The sequence below is a fragment of the Lycorma delicatula genome, chromosome 11, assembly GCF_047948215.1.
Source record: "Lycorma delicatula isolate Av1 chromosome 11, ASM4794821v1, whole genome shotgun sequence".
NCBI lineage: Eukaryota > Metazoa > Arthropoda > Insecta > Hemiptera > Fulgoridae > Lycorma > Lycorma delicatula.
In genome coordinates, this window is record NC_134465.1 from 23,547,369 (window position 1) to 23,565,429 (window position 18,061).

An 18,061-nucleotide genomic window follows, 5' to 3' on the forward strand; every position below is an offset into this window, starting at 1 on the left:
TTGTTAATTTTCACGTGTGTTTTGTAGAAAATATAAGATATATATTTATATCTGATTACCAAAAGATAAACGTACCAAAAAAAATTGAATTATCTATCGTCGATTACTTTGTGTTCTTTAATATTCTAGTATTAAAAAACCAGTAGTAAAATAAGGTTATTTTTATTTGTATCATGGTTACACCAAAACCGTCAGAGACGTAAAATACTTATTATTTTTTTGCAGTAACACAGGTGTAAAGAAAATCAACGTTAACTGGAACAGACAACCTGCGGTTGAAGAAATAAAAATTAATAATTTCCAACTCAATGGAAATCGCCCGATTCAAGAATCGAGTAGCCTGAAGAATAATGATGATAAGTAAGCAAAAATATATATTAAAAATCTTGCTTGTTGATAAATTTAAGGAATAACAATTTCTTTTATTTTATGTTAACTTAATTTTACTTTATATTTTTTTGAGTATTACATGAAATAAATTATAAAAATGGGGTTGAGGTTTCTTTTTTTGTAGTTATCAATTTTGGAAATTATTTTTACTGCGTTAACTTTTCATTCTTTTCACGCACATAATTCCTATGTTACATGGCTGATAAAGATACAATGATTTTAAATGAAATTTCTAGCAAAGTTACATTTCGAACAAAACCGTGAGGAATACGTCGACTAGCATGTAGATAATTTAAACAATTTTTTTTTCGAAACAGTAAATTTTACATTTCTCAAAAATATTAATTTAGTATTTGAACAAAAATCAATTTTTTTTATAGTGACGTGATCAATCGGCAAATTTAAATTTTATGAAAACAAGAAAATACACACCATTTAAAATAAAAATTAATAAATAAAATCAATATTTTAGTGTTTCCGCTTCAATGATGGAAATGAAATAAATAAAAATAAAAATGATCATTTAACCATTCTCAATAAAATGAAATCGCCTGATGGACATTGCGTAATAATGTAATAGCGTTTAATTCATTCTGTAAGTTTTACATATTACGGACATTGGTAATGTCGTATGAACTGTGTAAGGATGGTCGATAAACATGTTTTTCTATTAGTCTTTGATAGAAACTGCATGGTACGCCATTGAAATAATTCCTTTCTTAATTACCACATTGCAATAAGGTGACTACGTGTGGAATGATAATGCTACAGGTAATGCAGTTGAATATGAAGTACGGTTTCCTAATGCAGGAAATAAATTCGAAGACGGCTTCCCTAAACTTTCGCGAACGAACTAAATGATTGCACTTATATAAATAATACTATTGTTATTGCAGGGCACAATTTATGGTAGGATATGATAGAATAATAAATTTATTTAAATCATCTCCTCTTAAGAGGAAAAAAATAACCATACGTATTTTTCAGTTTTTTAATTCTGTTTTTTGCAGACATATTGTTTTATGACAAATGTAGGAAATGATGATTAAACTGATGAAAAATTATGATCATTTATGATTTTTGTTAAGGGTGAATATTAACATTTATTTAACATTACTGCTTATTCCTCTTCAGAAAAATACTTGTATAGCTATTACAGAAAGTGTTATACATTTCTAATTGAAGAAAAATAATAAAACCACAGTAAGCCAATTCATAATTAATTGAGGAAGCATGTGTCTTTTATCTAGACATTAGGAGACACTATGATACGTCATCTACATCAAACAATGTTAAACTTCAAATGGTCTCTGACATACAGCTGTGTTATTTGAAAATGCACGCTCTCCTTCCTAATTTTCTTTAGGATGAATCATTATATTGCAAAAACCTTTGGAATTTTTAAAATTATAATTTAAAGTTTTGTTAATTTTCACGTGTGTTTTGAAGAAAATATAAGATATATATTTATATCTGATTACCAAAAGATAAACGTACCAAAAAAAATTGAATTATCTATCGTCGATTACTTTGTGTTCTTTAATATTCTAGTATTAAAAAACCAGTAGTAAAATAAGGTTATTTTTATTTGTATCATGGTTACACCAAAACCGTCAGAGACGTAAAATACTTTTTTTTTTTTGCAGTAACACAGGTACAAAAAAAATCAACGTTAACTGGAACAGACAACCTGCGGTTGAAGAAATAAAAAGTAATAATTTCCAACTTAATGGAAATCGCCCGATTCAAGAATCGAGTAGCCCGAAGAATAATGATGATAAGTAAGCAAAAATATATATTAAAAATCTTGCTTGTTGATAAATTAAGGGAATAACAATTTTTTTTGTTTAAAGTTGACTTACTTTTACTTTATATTTTTATGAGTATTACATGAAATAATGTATAAAAATGGGGTTGACGTTTCTTTTTTTGTAGTTATCAATTTTGGAAATAATTTTACTGCGTTAACTTTTCTTTCTTTTCACGCACATAATTCCTATGTTACATGGCTGATAAAGATACAATGATTTAAAATGAAATTTCTAGGAAAGTTACTTTTCGAACAAAACCGTGTAGAATACGTCGACTAGCATGTAGATAATTTAAACATTTTTTTTTTTTCGAAACAGTAAATTTTACATTTCTCAAAAATATTAATTTAGTATTTGAACAAAAATCAATTTTTTTTTATAGTGACGTGATAAATCGGCAAATTTAAATTTTATGAAAACAAGAAAATACACACCATTTAAAATAAAAATTAATAAATAAAATCAATATTTTAGTGTTTCCGCTTCAATGATGGAAATGAAATAAATAAAAATAAAAATGATCATTTAACCATTCTCAATAAAATGAAATCGCCTGATGGACATTGCGTAATAATGTAATAGCGTTTAATTCATTCTGTAAGTTTTACATATTACGGACATTGGTAATGTCGTATGAACTGTGTAAGGATGGTCGATAAACATGTTTTTCTATTAGTCTTTGATAGAAACTGCATGGTACGCCATTGAAATAATTCCTTTCTTAATTACCACATTGCAATAAGGTGACTACGTGTGGAATGATAATGCTACAGGTAATGCAGTTGAATATGAAGTACGGTTTCCTAATGCAGGAAATAAATTCGAAGACGGCTTCCCTAAACTTTCGCGAACGAACTAAATGATTGCACTTATATAAATAATACTATTGTTATTGCAGGGCACAATTTATGGTAGGATATGATAGAATAATAAATTTATTTAAATCATCTCCTCTTAAGAGGAAAAAAATAACCATACGTATTTTTCAGTTTTTTAATTCTGTTTTTTGCAGACATATTGTTTTATGACAAATGTAGGAAATGATGATTAAACTGATGAAAAATTATGATCATTTATGATTTTTGTTAAGGGTGAATATTAACATTTATTTAACATTACTGCTTATTCCTCTTCAGAAAAATACTTGTATAGCTATTACAGAAAGTGTTATACATTTCTAATTGAAGAAAAATAATAAAACCACAGTAAGCCAATTCATAATTAATTGAGGAAGCACGTGTCTTTTATCTAGACATTAGGAGACACTATGATACGTCATCTACATCAAACAATGTTAAACTTCAAATGGTCTCTGACATACAGCTGTGTTATTTGAAAATGCACGCTCTCCTTCCTAATTTTCTTTAGGATGAATCATTATATTGCAAAAACCTTTGGAATTTTTAAAATTATAATTTAAAGTTTTGTTAATTTTCACGTGTGTTTTGAAGAAAATATAAGATATATATTTATATCTGATTACCAAAAGATAAACGTACCAAAAAAAATTGAATTATCTATCGTCGATTACTTTGTGTTCTTTAATATTCTAGTATTAAAAAACCAGTAGTAAAATAAGGTTATTTTTATTTGTATCATGGTTACACCAAAACCGTCAGAGACGTAAAATACTTTTTTTTTTTTGCAGTAACACAGGTACAAAAAAAATCAACGTTAACTGGAACAGACAACCTGCGGTTGAAGAAATAAAAAGTAATAATTTCCAACTTAATGGAAATCGCCCGATTCAAGAATCGAGTAGCCCGAAGAATAATGATGATAAGTAAGCAAAAATATATATTAAAAATCTTGCTTGTTGATAAATTTAAGGAATAACAATTTTTTTTGTTTTATGTTGACTTACTTTTACTTTATATTTTTATGAGTATTACATGAAATAATGTAAAAAATGGGGTTGACGTTTCTTTTTTTGTAGTTATCAATTTTGGAAATAATTTTACTGCGTTAACTTTTCTTTCTTTTCACGCACATAATTCCTATGTTACATGGCTGATAAAGATACAATGATTTAAAATGAAATTTCTAGGAAAGTTACTTTTCGAACAAAACCGTGTAGAATACGTCGACTAGCATGTAGATAATTTAAACATTTTTTTTTTTTCGAAACAGTAAATTTTACATTTCTCAAAAATATTAATTTAGTATTTGAACAAAAATCAATTTTTTTTTATAGTGACGTGATAAATCGGCAAATTTAAATTTTATGAAAACAAGAAAATACACACCATTTAAAATAAAAATTAATAAATAAAATCAATATTTTAGTGTTTCCGCTTCAATGATGGAAATGAAATAAATAAAAATAAAAATGATCATTTAACCATTCTCAATAAAATGAAATCGCCTGATGGACATTGCGTAATAATGTAATAGCGTTTAATTCATTCTGTAAGTTTTACATATTACGGACATTGGTAATGTCGTATGAACTGTGTAAGGATGGTCGATAAACATGTTTTTCTATTAGTCTTTGATAGAAACTGCATGGTACGCCATTGAAATAATTCCTTTCTTAATTACCACATTGCAATAAGGTGACTACGTGTGGAATGATAATGCTACAGGTAATGCAGTTGAATATGAAGTACGGTTTCCTAATGCAGGAAATAAATTCGAAGACGGCTTCCCTAAACTTTCGCGAACGAACTAAATGATTGCACTTATATAAATAATACTATTGTTATTGCAGGGCACAATTTATGGTAGGATATGATAGAATAATAAATTTATTTAAATCATCTCCTCTTAAGAGGAAAAAAATAACCATACGTATTTTTCAGTTTTTTAATTCTGTTTTTTGCAGACATATTGTTTTATGACAAATGTAGGAAATGATGATTAAACTGATGAAAAATTATGATCATTTATGATTTTTGTTAAGGGTGAATATTAACATTTATTTAACATTACTGCTTATTCCTCTTCAGAAAAATACTTGTATAGCTATTACAGAAAGTGTTATACATTTCTAATTGAAGAAAAATAATAAAACCACAGTAAGCCAATTCATAATTAATTGAGGAAGCACGTGTCTTTTATCTAGACATTAGGAGACACTATGATACGTCATCTACATCAAACAATGTTAAACTTCAAATGGTCTCTGACATACAGCTGTGTTATTTGAAAATGCACGCTCTCCTTCCTAATTTTCTTTAGGATGAATCATTATATTGCAAAAACCTTTGGAATTTTTAAAATTATAATTTAAAGTTTTGTTAATTTTCACGTGTGTTTTGAAGAAAATATAAGATATATATTTATATCTGATTACCAAAAGATAAACGTACCAAAAAAAATTGAATTATCTATCGTCGATTACTTTGTGTTCTTTAATATTCTAGTATTAAAAAACCAGTAGTAAAATAAGGTTATTTTTATTTGTATCATGGTTACACCAAAACCGTCAGAGACGTAAAATACTTTTTTTTTTTTGCAGTAACACAGGTACAAAAAAAATCAACGTTAACTGGAACAGACAACCTGCGGTTGAAGAAATAAAAAGTAATAATTTCCAACTTAATGGAAATCGCCCGATTCAAGAATCGAGTAGCCCGAAGAATAATGATGATAAGTAAGCAAAAATATATATTAAAAATCTTGCTTGTTGATAAATTTAAGGAATAACAATTTTTTTTGTTTTATGTTGACTTACTTTTACTTTATATTTTTATGAGTATTACATGAAATAATGTATAAAAATGGGGTTGACGTTTCTTTTTTTGTAGTTATCAATTTTGGAAATAATTTTACTGCGTTAACTTTTCTTTCTTTTCACGCACATAATTCCTATGTTACATGGCTGATAAAGATACAATGATTTAAAATGAAATTTCTAGGAAAGTTACTTTTCGAACAAAACCGTGTAGAATACGTCGACTAGCATGTAGATAATTTAAACATTTTTTTTTTTTCGAAACAGTAAATTTTACATTTCTCAAAAATATTAATTTAGTATTTGAACAAAAATCAATTTTTTTTTATAGTGACGTGATAAATCGGCAAATTTAAATTTTATGAAAACAAGAAAATACACACCATTTAAAATAAAAATTAATAAATAAAATCAATATTTTAGTGTTTCCGCTTCAATGATGGAAATGAAATAAATAAAAATAAAAATGATCATTTAACCATTCTCAATAAAATGAAATCGCCTGATGGACATTGCGTAATAATGTAATAGCGTTTAATTCATTCTGTAAGTTTTACATATTACGTACATTGGTAATGTCATATGAACTGTGTAAGGATGGTCGATAAACATGTTTTTCTATTAGTCTTTGATAGAAACTGCATGGTACGCCATTGAAATAATTCCTTTCTTAATTACCACATTGCAATAAGGTGACTACGTGTGGAATGATAATGCTACAGGTAATGCAGTTGAATATGAAGTACGGTTTCCTAATGCAGGAAATAAATTCGAAGACGGCTTCCCTAAACTTTCGCGAACGAACTAAATGATTGCACTTATATAAATAATACTATTGTTATTGCAGGGCACAATTTATGGTAGGATATGATAGAATAATAAATTTATTTAAATCATCTCCTCTTAAGAGGAAAAAAATAACCATACGTATTTTTCAGTTTTTTAATTCTGTTTTTTGCAGACATATTGTTTTATGACAAATGTAGGAAATGATGATTAAACTGATGAAAAATTATGATCATTTATGATTTTTGTTAAGGGTGAATATTAACATTTATTTAACATTACTGCTTATTCCTCTTCAGAAAAATACTTGTATAGCTATTACAGAAAGTGTTATACATTTCTAATTGAAGAAAAATAATAAAACCACAGTAAGCCAATTCATAATTAATTGAGGAAGCACGTGTCTTTTATCTAGACATTAGGAGACACTATGATACGTCATCTACATCAAACAATGTTAAACTTCAAATGGTCTCTGACATACAGCTGTGTTATTTGAAAATGCACGCTCTCCTTCCTAATTTTCTTTAGGATGAATCATTATATTGCAAAAACCTTTGGAATTTTTAAAATTATAATTTAAAGTTTTGTTAATTTTCACGTGTGTTTTGAAGAAAATATAAGATATATATTTATATCTGATTACCAAAAGATAAACGTACCAAAAAAAATTGAATTATCTATCGTCGATTACTTTGTGTTCTTTAATATTCTAGTATTAAAAAACCAGTAGTAAAATAAGGTTATTTTTATTTGTATCATGGTTACACCAAAACCGTCAGAGACGTAAAATACTTTTTTTTTTTGCAGTAACACAGGTACAAAAAAAATCAACGTTAACTGGAACAGACAACCTGCGGTTGAAGAAATAAAAAGTAATAATTTCCAACTTAATGGAAATCGCCCGATTCAAGAATCGAGTAGCCCGAAGAATAATGATGATAAGTAAGCAAAAATATATATTAAAAATCTTGCTTGTTGATAAATTAAGGGAATAACAATTTTTTTTGTTTAAAGTTGACTTACTTTTACTTTATATTTTTATGAGTATTACATGAAATAATGTATAAAAATGGGGTTGAAGTTTCTTTTTTTGTAGTTATCAATTTTGGAAATAATTTTACTGCGTTAACTTTTCTTTCTTTTCACGCACATAATTCCTATGTTACATGGCTGATAAAGATACAATGATTTAAAATGAAATTTCTAGGAAAGTTACTTTTCGAACAAAACCGTGTAGAATACGTCGACTAGCATGTAGATAATTTAAACATTTTTTTTTTTTCGAAACAGTAAATTTTACATTTCTCAAAAATATTAATTTAGTATTTGAACAAAAATCAATTTTTTTTTATAGTGACGTGATAAATCGGCAAATTTAAATTTTATGAAAACAAGAAAATACACACCATTTAAAATCAAAATTAATAAATAAAATCAATATTTTAGTGTTTCCGCTTCAATGATGGAAATGAAATAAATAAAAATAAAAATGATCATTTAACCATTCTCAATAAAATGAAATCGCCTGATGGACATTGCGTAATAATGTAATAGCGTTTAATTCATTCTGTAAGTTTTACATATTACGGACATTGGTAATGTCGTATGAACTGTGTAAGGATGGTCGATAAACATGTTTTTCTATTAGTCTTTGATAGAAACTGCATGGTACGCCATTGAAATAATTCCTTTCTTAATTACCACATTGCAATAAGGTGACTACGTGTGGAATGATAATGCTACAGGTAATGCAGTTGAATATGAAGTACGGTTTCCTAATGCAGGAAATAAATTCGAAGACGGCTTCCCTAAACTTTCGCGAACGAACTAAATGATTGCACTTATATAAATAATACTATTGTTATTGCAGGGCACAATTTATGGTAGGATATGATAGAATAATAAATTTATTTAAATCATCTCCTCTTAAGAGGAAAAAAATAACCATACGTATTTTTCAGTTTTTTAATTCTGTTTTTTGCAGACATATTGTTTTATGACAAATGTAGGAAATGATGATTAAACTGATGAAAAATTATGATCATTTATGATTTTTGTTAAGGGTGAATATTAACATTTATTTAACATTACTGCTTATTCCTCTTCAGAAAAATACTTGTATAGCTATTACAGAAAGTGTTATACATTTCTAATTGAAGAAAAATAATAAAACCACAGTAAGCCAATTCATAATTAATTGAGGAAGCACGTGTCTTTTATCTAGACATTAGGAGACACTATGATACGTCATCTACATCAAACAATGTTAAACTTCAAATGGTCTCTGACATACAGCTGTGTTATTTGAAAATGCACGCTCTCCTTCCTAATTTTCTTTAGGATGAATCATTATATTGCAAAAACCTTTGGAATTTTTAAAATTATAATTTAAAGTTTTGTTAATTTTCACGTGTGTTTTGAAGAAAATATAAGATATATATTTATATCTGATTACCAAAAGATAAACGTACCAAAAAAAATTGAATTATCTATCGTCGATTACTTTGTGTTCTTTAATATTCTAGTATTAAAAAACCAGTAGTAAAATAAGGTTATTTTTATTTGTATCATGGTTACACCAAAACCGTCAGAGACGTAAAATACTTTTTTTTTTTTGCAGTAACACAGGTACAAAAAAAATCAACGTTAACTGGAACAGACAACCTGCGGTTGAAGAAATAAAAAGTAATAATTTCCAACTTAATGGAAATCGCCCGATTCAAGAATCGAGTAGCCCGAAGAATAATGATGATAAGTAAGCAAAAATATATATTAAAAATCTTGCTTGTTGATAAATTTAAGGAATAACAATTTTTTTTGTTTTATGTTGACTTACTTTTACTTTATATTTTTATGAGTATTACATGAAATAATGTAAAAAATGGGGTTGACGTTTCTTTTTTTGTAGTTATCAATTTTGGAAATAATTTTACTGCGTTAACTTTTCTTTCTTTTCACGCACATAATTCCTATGTTACATGGCTGATAAAGATACAATGATTTAAAATGAAATTTCTAGGAAAGTTACTTTTCGAACAAAACCGTGTAGAATACGTCGACTAGCATGTAGATAATTTAAACATTTTTTTTTTTTCGAAACAGTAAATTTTACATTTCTCAAAAATATTAATTTAGTATTTGAACAAAAATCAATTTTTTTTTATAGTGACGTGATAAATCGGCAAATTTAAATTTTATGAAAACAAGAAAATACACACCATTTAAAATAAAAATTAATAAATAAAATCAATATTTTAGTGTTTCCGCTTCAATGATGGAAATGAAATAAATAAAAATAAAAATGATCATTTAACCATTCTCAATAAAATGAAATCGCCTGATGGACATTGCGTAATAATGTAATAGCGTTTAATTCATTCTGTAAGTTTTACATATTACGGACATTGGTAATGTCGTATGAACTGTGTAAGGATGGTCGATAAACATGTTTTTCTATTAGTCTTTGATAGAAACTGCATGGTACGCCATTGAAATAATTCCTTTCTTAATTACCACATTGCAATAAGGTGACTACGTGTGGAATGATAATGCTACAGGTAATGCAGTTGAATATGAAGTACGGTTTCCTAATGCAGGAAATAAATTCGAAGACGGCTTCCCTAAACTTTCGCGAACGAACTAAATGATTACACTTATATAAATAATACTATTGTTATTGCAGGGCACAATTTATGGTAGGATATGATAGAATAATAAATTTATTTAAATCATCTCCTCTTAAGAGGAAAAAAATAACCATACGTATTTTTCAGTTTTTTAATTCTGTTTTTTGCAGACATATTGTTTTATGACAAATGTAGGAAATGATGATTAAACTGATGAAAAATTATGATCATTTATGATTTTTGTTAAGGGTGAATATTAACATTTATTTAACATTACTGCTTATTCCTCTTCAGAAAAATACTTGTATAGCTATTACAGAAAGTGTTATACATTTCTAATTGAAGAAAAATAATAAAACCACAGTAAGCCAATTCATAATTAATTGAGGAAGCACGTGTCTTTTATCTAGACATTAGGAGACACTATGATACGTCATCTACATCAAACAATGTTAAACTTCAAATGGTCTCTGACATACAGCTGTGTTATTTGAAAATGCACGCTCTCCTTCCTAATTTTCTTTAGGATGAATCATTATATTGCAAAAACCTTTGGAATTTTTAAAATTATAATTTAAAGTTTTGTTAATTTTCACGTGTGTTTTGAAGAAAATATAAGATATATATTTATATCTGATTACCAAAAGATAAACGTACCAAAAAAAATTGAATTATCTATCGTCGATTACTTTGTGTTCTTTAATATTCTAGTATTAAAAAACCAGTAGTAAAATAAGGTTATTTTTATTTGTATCATGGTTACACCAAAATTGTAAGAGACGTAAAATACTTATTATTTTTTTGCAGTAACACAGGTGTAAAGAAAATCAACGTTAACTGGAACAGACAACCTGCGGTTGAAGAAATAAAAAGTAATAATTTCCAACTCAATGGAAATCGCCCGATTCAAGAATCGAGTAGCCTGAAGAATAATGATGATAAGTAAGCAAAAATATATATTAAAAATCTTGCTTGTTGATAAATTTAAGGAATAACAATTTTTTTTGTTTAATGTTGACTTACTTTTACTTTATATTTTTATGAGTATTACATGAAATAATGTATAAAAATGGGGTTGACGTTTCTTTTTTTGTAGTTATCAATTTTGGAAATAATTTTACTGCGTTAACTTTTCTTTCTTTTCACGCACATAATTCCTATGTTACATGGCTGATAAAGATACAATGATTTAAAATGAAATTTCTAGGAAAGTTACTTTTCGAACAAAACCGTGTAGAATACGTCGACTAGCATGTAGATAATTTAAACATTTTTTTTTTTTCGAAACAGTAAATTTTACATTTCTCAAAAATATTAATTTAGTATTTGAACAAAAATCAATTTTTTTTTATAGTGACGTGATAAATCGGCAAATTTAAATTTTATGAAAACAAGAAAATACACACCATTTAAAATAAAAATTAATAAATAAAATCAATATTTTAGTGTTTCCGCTTCAATGATGGAAATGAAATAAATAAAAATAAAAATGATCATTTAACCATTCTCAATAAAATGAAATCGCCTGATGGACATTGCGTAATAATGTAATAGCGTTTAATTCATTCTGTAAGTTTTACATATTACGGACATTGGTAATGTCGTATGAACTGTGTAAGGATGGTCGATAAACATGTTTTTCTATTAGTCTTTGATAGAAACTGCATGGTACGCCATTGAAATAATTCCTTTCTTAATTACCACATTGCAATAAGGTGACTACGTGTGGAATGATAATGCTACAGGTAATGCAGTTGAATATGAAGTACGGTTTCCTAATGCAGGAAATAAATTCGAAGACGGCTTCCCTAAACTTTCGCGAACGAACTAAATGATTACACTTATATAAATAATACTATTGTTATTGCAGGGCACAATTTATGGTAGGATATGATAGAATAATAAATTTATTTAAATCATCTCCTCTTAAGAGGAAAAAAATAACCATACGTATTTTTCAGTTTTTTAATTCTGTTTTTTGCAGACATATTGTTTTATGACAAATGTAGGAAATGATGATTAAACTGATGAAAAATTATGATCATTTATGATTTTTGTTAAGGGTGAATATTAACATTTATTTAACATTACTGCTTATTCCTCTTCAGAAAAATACTTGTATAGCTATTACAGAAAGTGTTATACATTTCTAATTGAAGAAAAATAATAAAACCACAGTAAGCCAATTCATAATTAATTGAGGAAGCACGTGTCTTTTATCTAGACATTAGGAGACACTATGATACGTCATCTACATCAAACAATGTTAAACTTCAAATGGTCTCTGACATACAGCTGTGTTATTTGAAAATTCACGCTCTCCTTCCTAATTTTCTTTAGGATGAATCATTATATTGCAAAAACCTTTGGAATTTTTAAAATTATAATTTAAAGTTTTGTTAATTTTCACGTGTGTTTTGAAGAAAATATAAGATATATATTTATATCTGATTACCAAAAGATAAACGTACCAAAAAAAATTGAATTATCTATCGTCGATTACTTTGTGTTCTTTAATATTCTAGTATTAAAAAACCAGTAGTAAAATAAGGTTATTTTTATTTGTATCATGGTTACACCAAAATTGTAAGAGACGTAAAATACTTATTATTTTTTTGCAGTAACACAGGTGTAAAGAAAATCAACGTTAACTGGAACAGACAACCTGCGGTTGAAGAAATAAAAAGTAATAATTTCCAACTCAATGGAAATCGCCCGATTCAAGAATCGAGTAGCCTGAAGAATAATGATGATAAGTAAGCAAAAATATATATTAAAAATCTTGCTTGTTGATAAATTTAAGGAATAACAATTTTTTTTGTTTAATGTTGACTTACTTTTACTTTATATTTTTATGAGTATTACATGAAATAATGTATAAAAATGGGGTTGACGTTTCTTTTTTTGTAGTTATCAATTTTGGAAATAATTTTACTGCGTTAACTTTTCTTTCTTTTCACGCACATAATTCCTATGTTACATGGCTGATAAAGATACAATGATTTAAAATGAAATTTCTAGGAAAGTTACTTTTCGAACAAAACCGTGTAGAATACGTCGACTAGCATGTAGATAATTTAAACATTTTTTTTTTTCGAAACAGTAAATTTTACATTTCTCAAAAATATTAATTTAGTATTTGAACAAAAATCAATTTTTTTTTATAGTGACGTGATAAATCGGCAAATTTAAATTTTATGAAAACAAGAAAATACACACCATTTAAAATCAAAATTAATAAATAAAATCAATATTTTAGTGTTTCTGCTTCAATGATGGAAATGAAATAAATAAAAATAAAAATGATCATTTAACCATTCTCAATAAAATGAAATCGGCTGATGAACATTGCGTAATAATGAAAAAGTGTACATTTCACCATCAAATACATTTCTTACATGGCTGGTTTTAATCGAAATTTTTTATAAAAAATTCATTCCGGAGAAAACGATGTAGAAAACGTCTACTAAAACGTAGTAAACAATAAATGTTTTTTCATAAGAGTACATTTTTACATATCTAAAACACTGTTATGTCATATTTGAACAAAATTCAAATTTTTTTTTAGTGACGTGTACTATGTAGAAAACCAAATTATAAAATAACATCCGCGATTTAAAAAAAAAATAATAAAATCATTTAAATTGTGATTCTTCATCATTTATCGAAATACTATAAATAAAAATGAAAATTATTATTTCAAAGTTCGCAATAAAAAGAAATCTGCTGACGAACAAAGCGTAATAATGTAATAGTGTTTAATTCACTCTGTAATTTTTTCATATTACCTAAATTTGAGAATGTCGTATATACTGTGTATGGAGGGTCGTTATCCATGTTTTTCTAATCTTTTTTGATTGAAATTACATTAAATTTTATTTTTATTACAACATAGAAATAAGCGGACAAGGAATTATATTTTTTGTGTGGATTGGTAATGGTGCAGCATATGCAGTTGAATATGAAATACGTATTCCTATACAGGAAATCGGATTGGAAGACGGTTTCCCCGAATTTTAGTGAACGAATAAAATGATTAAATACAATAACAAATATATAAATATTGCTATTGTTGTAACAGTGCGCAGTTAATGGTAGGATGTGACACAATTAAAATAGTGTTTGAATTTAGATTCGAAACATGTTTTAATCGTCAGTAAATCTTTAATAAATATCAACATATCTGTCATCAATTAAAACTGGTAAACCTGACAACTGTATTATAGATTACTTTTCCTTGGTAAATGCAGTTATTAGAAATAATAATTTTTTGATATTCATCTGTATTTCAACTAATTTATTTATTTGAAGTAGAAGTAGTTTAATCGAGATATTTGATTGTTGTAGGATCAGGTTGGTTAATATTCCGTACGTAGACATTGGAGGAGCACTGGCATTGCGCCAAGGTTAAATTGGTGTTGTTTGTGGTTCTATTTAAAGCGCTCGATGGTGGGGGAGGCCGCGCTGCGTGGTTATGGTAACCCGTGCGACAGGGGGCGTGGCTTCAATTCCGCCGGTGGCGTTCCTGATTGGGATTGGCTAATGCTGCGCGAGATTCCATGAAGGGGTCGTTGGGGGTACGAGGTTTTTTCCTGATCCAGCTCGTACCGGATGAGGTTATGATCTCGTTTTTATGTGATTTATGTTGGTCAACAGGTTCGGGTGTAGGTCTGAATTTCTATGTTACGTAGAACATAATTATGATTCGTACGAAGTGTAGCAGTGATTTTAATTTCAACTCCTTTGTTTACTGAGGCATTCACAGTAACGATGTTTGCTGTCAAATCTTGACTAGGAGCGCGATTTGCGATTTCGCGGTTTTAACCGACTAGTTTGTAGGAATCATGTTAATTTGTATGTGAAGGTGACCGTTTGAGACCTATGTGAAGGCAAAATTGGAATTGTATTTTTACGATGCAAATATCTTCCCGAGGCATTAACATCTTTGGCATCCCGAGCAGGCTGGCTGAATACTGGGAGTTGTCATCAGATAGAGGGTCTAAAGCCGACCTCCGGTAACGTTCCTCATAGCTCGGAACGGATATATTGGTGAGGCCTATGGGGTTGGGTAGCATTCAAATTGTCTTAATCAATTGCACAAATAGTTAATTAAAATAATTAAAATTAATAATCGTATATGATTTTTGTTACGGGTAATTATGAACATTCATTTAATATTTCTACTTATTGTTAAGAAGAAAGAACGCGGCGTAGCTGTTACATAAATTGAGTTACATATGTAATTGAAAAATAAATTACAACAATAAGTCAATACATAATTATTTGAGGAAACACGTGCCTCTTATTTACTCGTTAGAAGACACTACGAAATGTCATCTTCATCAAATATTCTTAAACAACAAATGGCCGCTGACATACAGATATACGAGTACATACGTAGTTTATTGAAACTGCACGCCCACCTTGATATTTTCATTGGGATGAGTTGGTATTTTTCAGCATTCGATTGGAATTTTGTAATTCTTATTTAATTATAAGTTGGTTTTATAGTGTGTTTTGTAGAATATATAAGAAAAGGATATATCTGAATACCAAAAAAAAACACTCCGAAAGATATTGAATTATATATTTTTACTATTACTATATTCTAATACTATAAATGAAAATAAAAATTATTATTTCAACGTTCCCAATAAAATGAAATCTGCTGACGAACAATGCCTAATAATGTAATAGCGTTTAATTCATTCTGTAAGTTTTACATATTACGTACATTTGTAATGTCGTATGAACTGTGTAAGGAGGGTCGATAGCCATGTTTTTCTATTAGTCTTTGATAGAAACTGCATGGTACGCCATTGAAATAATTCCTTTCTTAATTACCACATTGCAATAAGGTGACTACGTGTGGAATGATAATGCCACAGGTAATGCAGTTGAATATGAATTACGGTTTCCTAATGCAGGAAATAAATTCGAAGACGGCTTCCCTAAACTTTCGCGAACGAATAAAATGATTACACTTATATAAATAATACTATTGTTATTGCTGGGCCCAATTTATGGTAGGATATGATAGAATAATAAATTTATTTAAATCATCTCCTCTTAAGAGGAAAAAAATTATCATACTTATATTTCAGTGTTTTTAATTCTGTTTTTTGTAGACATATTGTTTTATGACAAATGTAGGAAATGATGATTAAACTGATGAAAAATTATGATCATTTATGATTTTTGTTAAGGGTGAATATTAACATTTATTTAACATTACTGCTTATTGTTCTTCAGTAAAATACTTGTATACCTATTACAGAAAGTGTTATACATTTCTAATTGAAGAAAAATAATAAAACCACAGTAAGCCAATTCATAATTAATTGAGGAAACACGTGTCTTTTATCTAGATATTAGGAGACACTATGATATGTCATCTACAACAAACAATGTTATACTTCAAATGATCTCTGACATACAGCTGTGTTATTTGAAAATGCACGCTCTCCTTCATAATTTTCTTTAGGATGAATCGTTATATTGCAAAAACCTTTTGGAATTTTTAAAATTATAATTTAAGGTTTTGTTAATTTTCACGTGTGTTTTGTAGAAAATATAAGATATATATTTATATCTGATTACCAAAAGATAAACGTACCAAAAAAAATTGAATTATCTATCGTCGATTACTTTGTGTTCTTTAATATTCTAATATTAAAAAACCAGTAGTACAATAAGGTTATTTTTATTTGTATCATGGTTACACCAAAACCGTAAGAGACGTAAAATACTTATTATTTTTTTTGCAGTAACACAGGCAAAAAGAAAATCAAAGTTAACTGGAAAAGACAACCTGCGGTTGAAGAAATAAAAAGTAATAATTTACAACTCAATGGAAATCGCCCGATTCAAGAATCGAGTAGCCTGAAGAATAATGATGATAAGTAAGCAAAAATATATATTAAAAATCTTGCTTGTTGATAAATTTAAGGAATAACAAATTTTTTTGTTTTATTGTTAACTTTCTTTTTCTTTATATTTTTATGAGTATTACATGAAATAAATTATAAAAATGGGGTTGAGGTTTCTTTTTTTGTAGTTATCAATTTTGGAAATAATTTTACTGCGTTAACTTTTCTTTCTTTTCACGTACATAATTCCTATGTTACATGGCTGATAAAGATACAATGATTTTAAATGAAATTTCTAGGAAAGTTACATTTCGAACAAAACCGTGTAGAATACGTCGACTAGCATGTAGATAATTTAAACAATTTTTTTTTTCGAAACAGTAAATTTTACATTTCTCAAAAATATTAATTTAGTATTTGAACAAAAATCAATTTTTTTTTATAGTGACGTGATCAATCGGCAAAATTAAATTTTATGAAAACAAGAAAATACACACCATTTAACATAAAAATTAATACATAAAATCAATATTTTAGTGTTTCTGCTTCAATGATGGAAATGAAATAAATAAAAATAAAAATGATCATGCCCTGAGGTAGATATTCTCCACGTCCGGAACACAACATCTACGTTCCACGTCCAGGGCGGCAACAGCTGTACTCAAGTACATTACATATAGCTGGCTAACGGGGTTCTCAGTGTTGTTTCTCGTATATGCTTTTTTCGGTCGATTAACAGCTATAGGCCGAATTACAGGACTGGACTTTACGGCCACCTGCAGATACGACATTATTAACGATTACGGAAATGGATTAATACCGCCTTTAGAGCTGGCGATGTGGCGGCCACGGTCAAGGTTATTTGCAGGTGTAACGGTGACCTTTCGTCGTCCACATGTC

At 28.0% G+C, this 18,061-nt stretch overlaps 1 protein-coding gene across 16 annotated transcripts in view; it reads left to right on the plus strand.

The window, feature by feature from the left end:
- LOC142332560 (uncharacterized) overlaps window positions 1-18,061 on the plus strand; it is a 150,005-nt gene that overhangs the window by 47,292 nt on the left and 84,652 nt on the right. For 12 of the 16 annotated variants that reach the window (XM_075379025.1, XM_075379028.1, XM_075379037.1 and 9 more), the window contains 9 exons: window positions 226-360; window positions 2,037-2,171; window positions 3,850-3,984; window positions 5,662-5,796; window positions 7,474-7,608; window positions 9,287-9,421; window positions 11,100-11,234; window positions 12,914-13,048; window positions 17,060-17,194. In XM_075379025.1, coding sequence (XP_075235140.1) covers window positions 226-360; window positions 2,037-2,171; window positions 3,850-3,984; window positions 5,662-5,796; window positions 7,474-7,608; window positions 9,287-9,421; window positions 11,100-11,234; window positions 12,914-13,048; window positions 17,060-17,194 — 1,215 coding nt within the window. The remainder of the gene's footprint in view (window positions 1-225; window positions 361-2,036; window positions 2,172-3,849; window positions 3,985-5,661; window positions 5,797-7,473; window positions 7,609-9,286; window positions 9,422-11,099; window positions 11,235-12,913; window positions 13,049-17,059; window positions 17,195-18,061) is intronic. The other 4 variants (XM_075379032.1, XM_075379038.1, XM_075379036.1 and 1 more) reach the window with 3 other exon arrangements.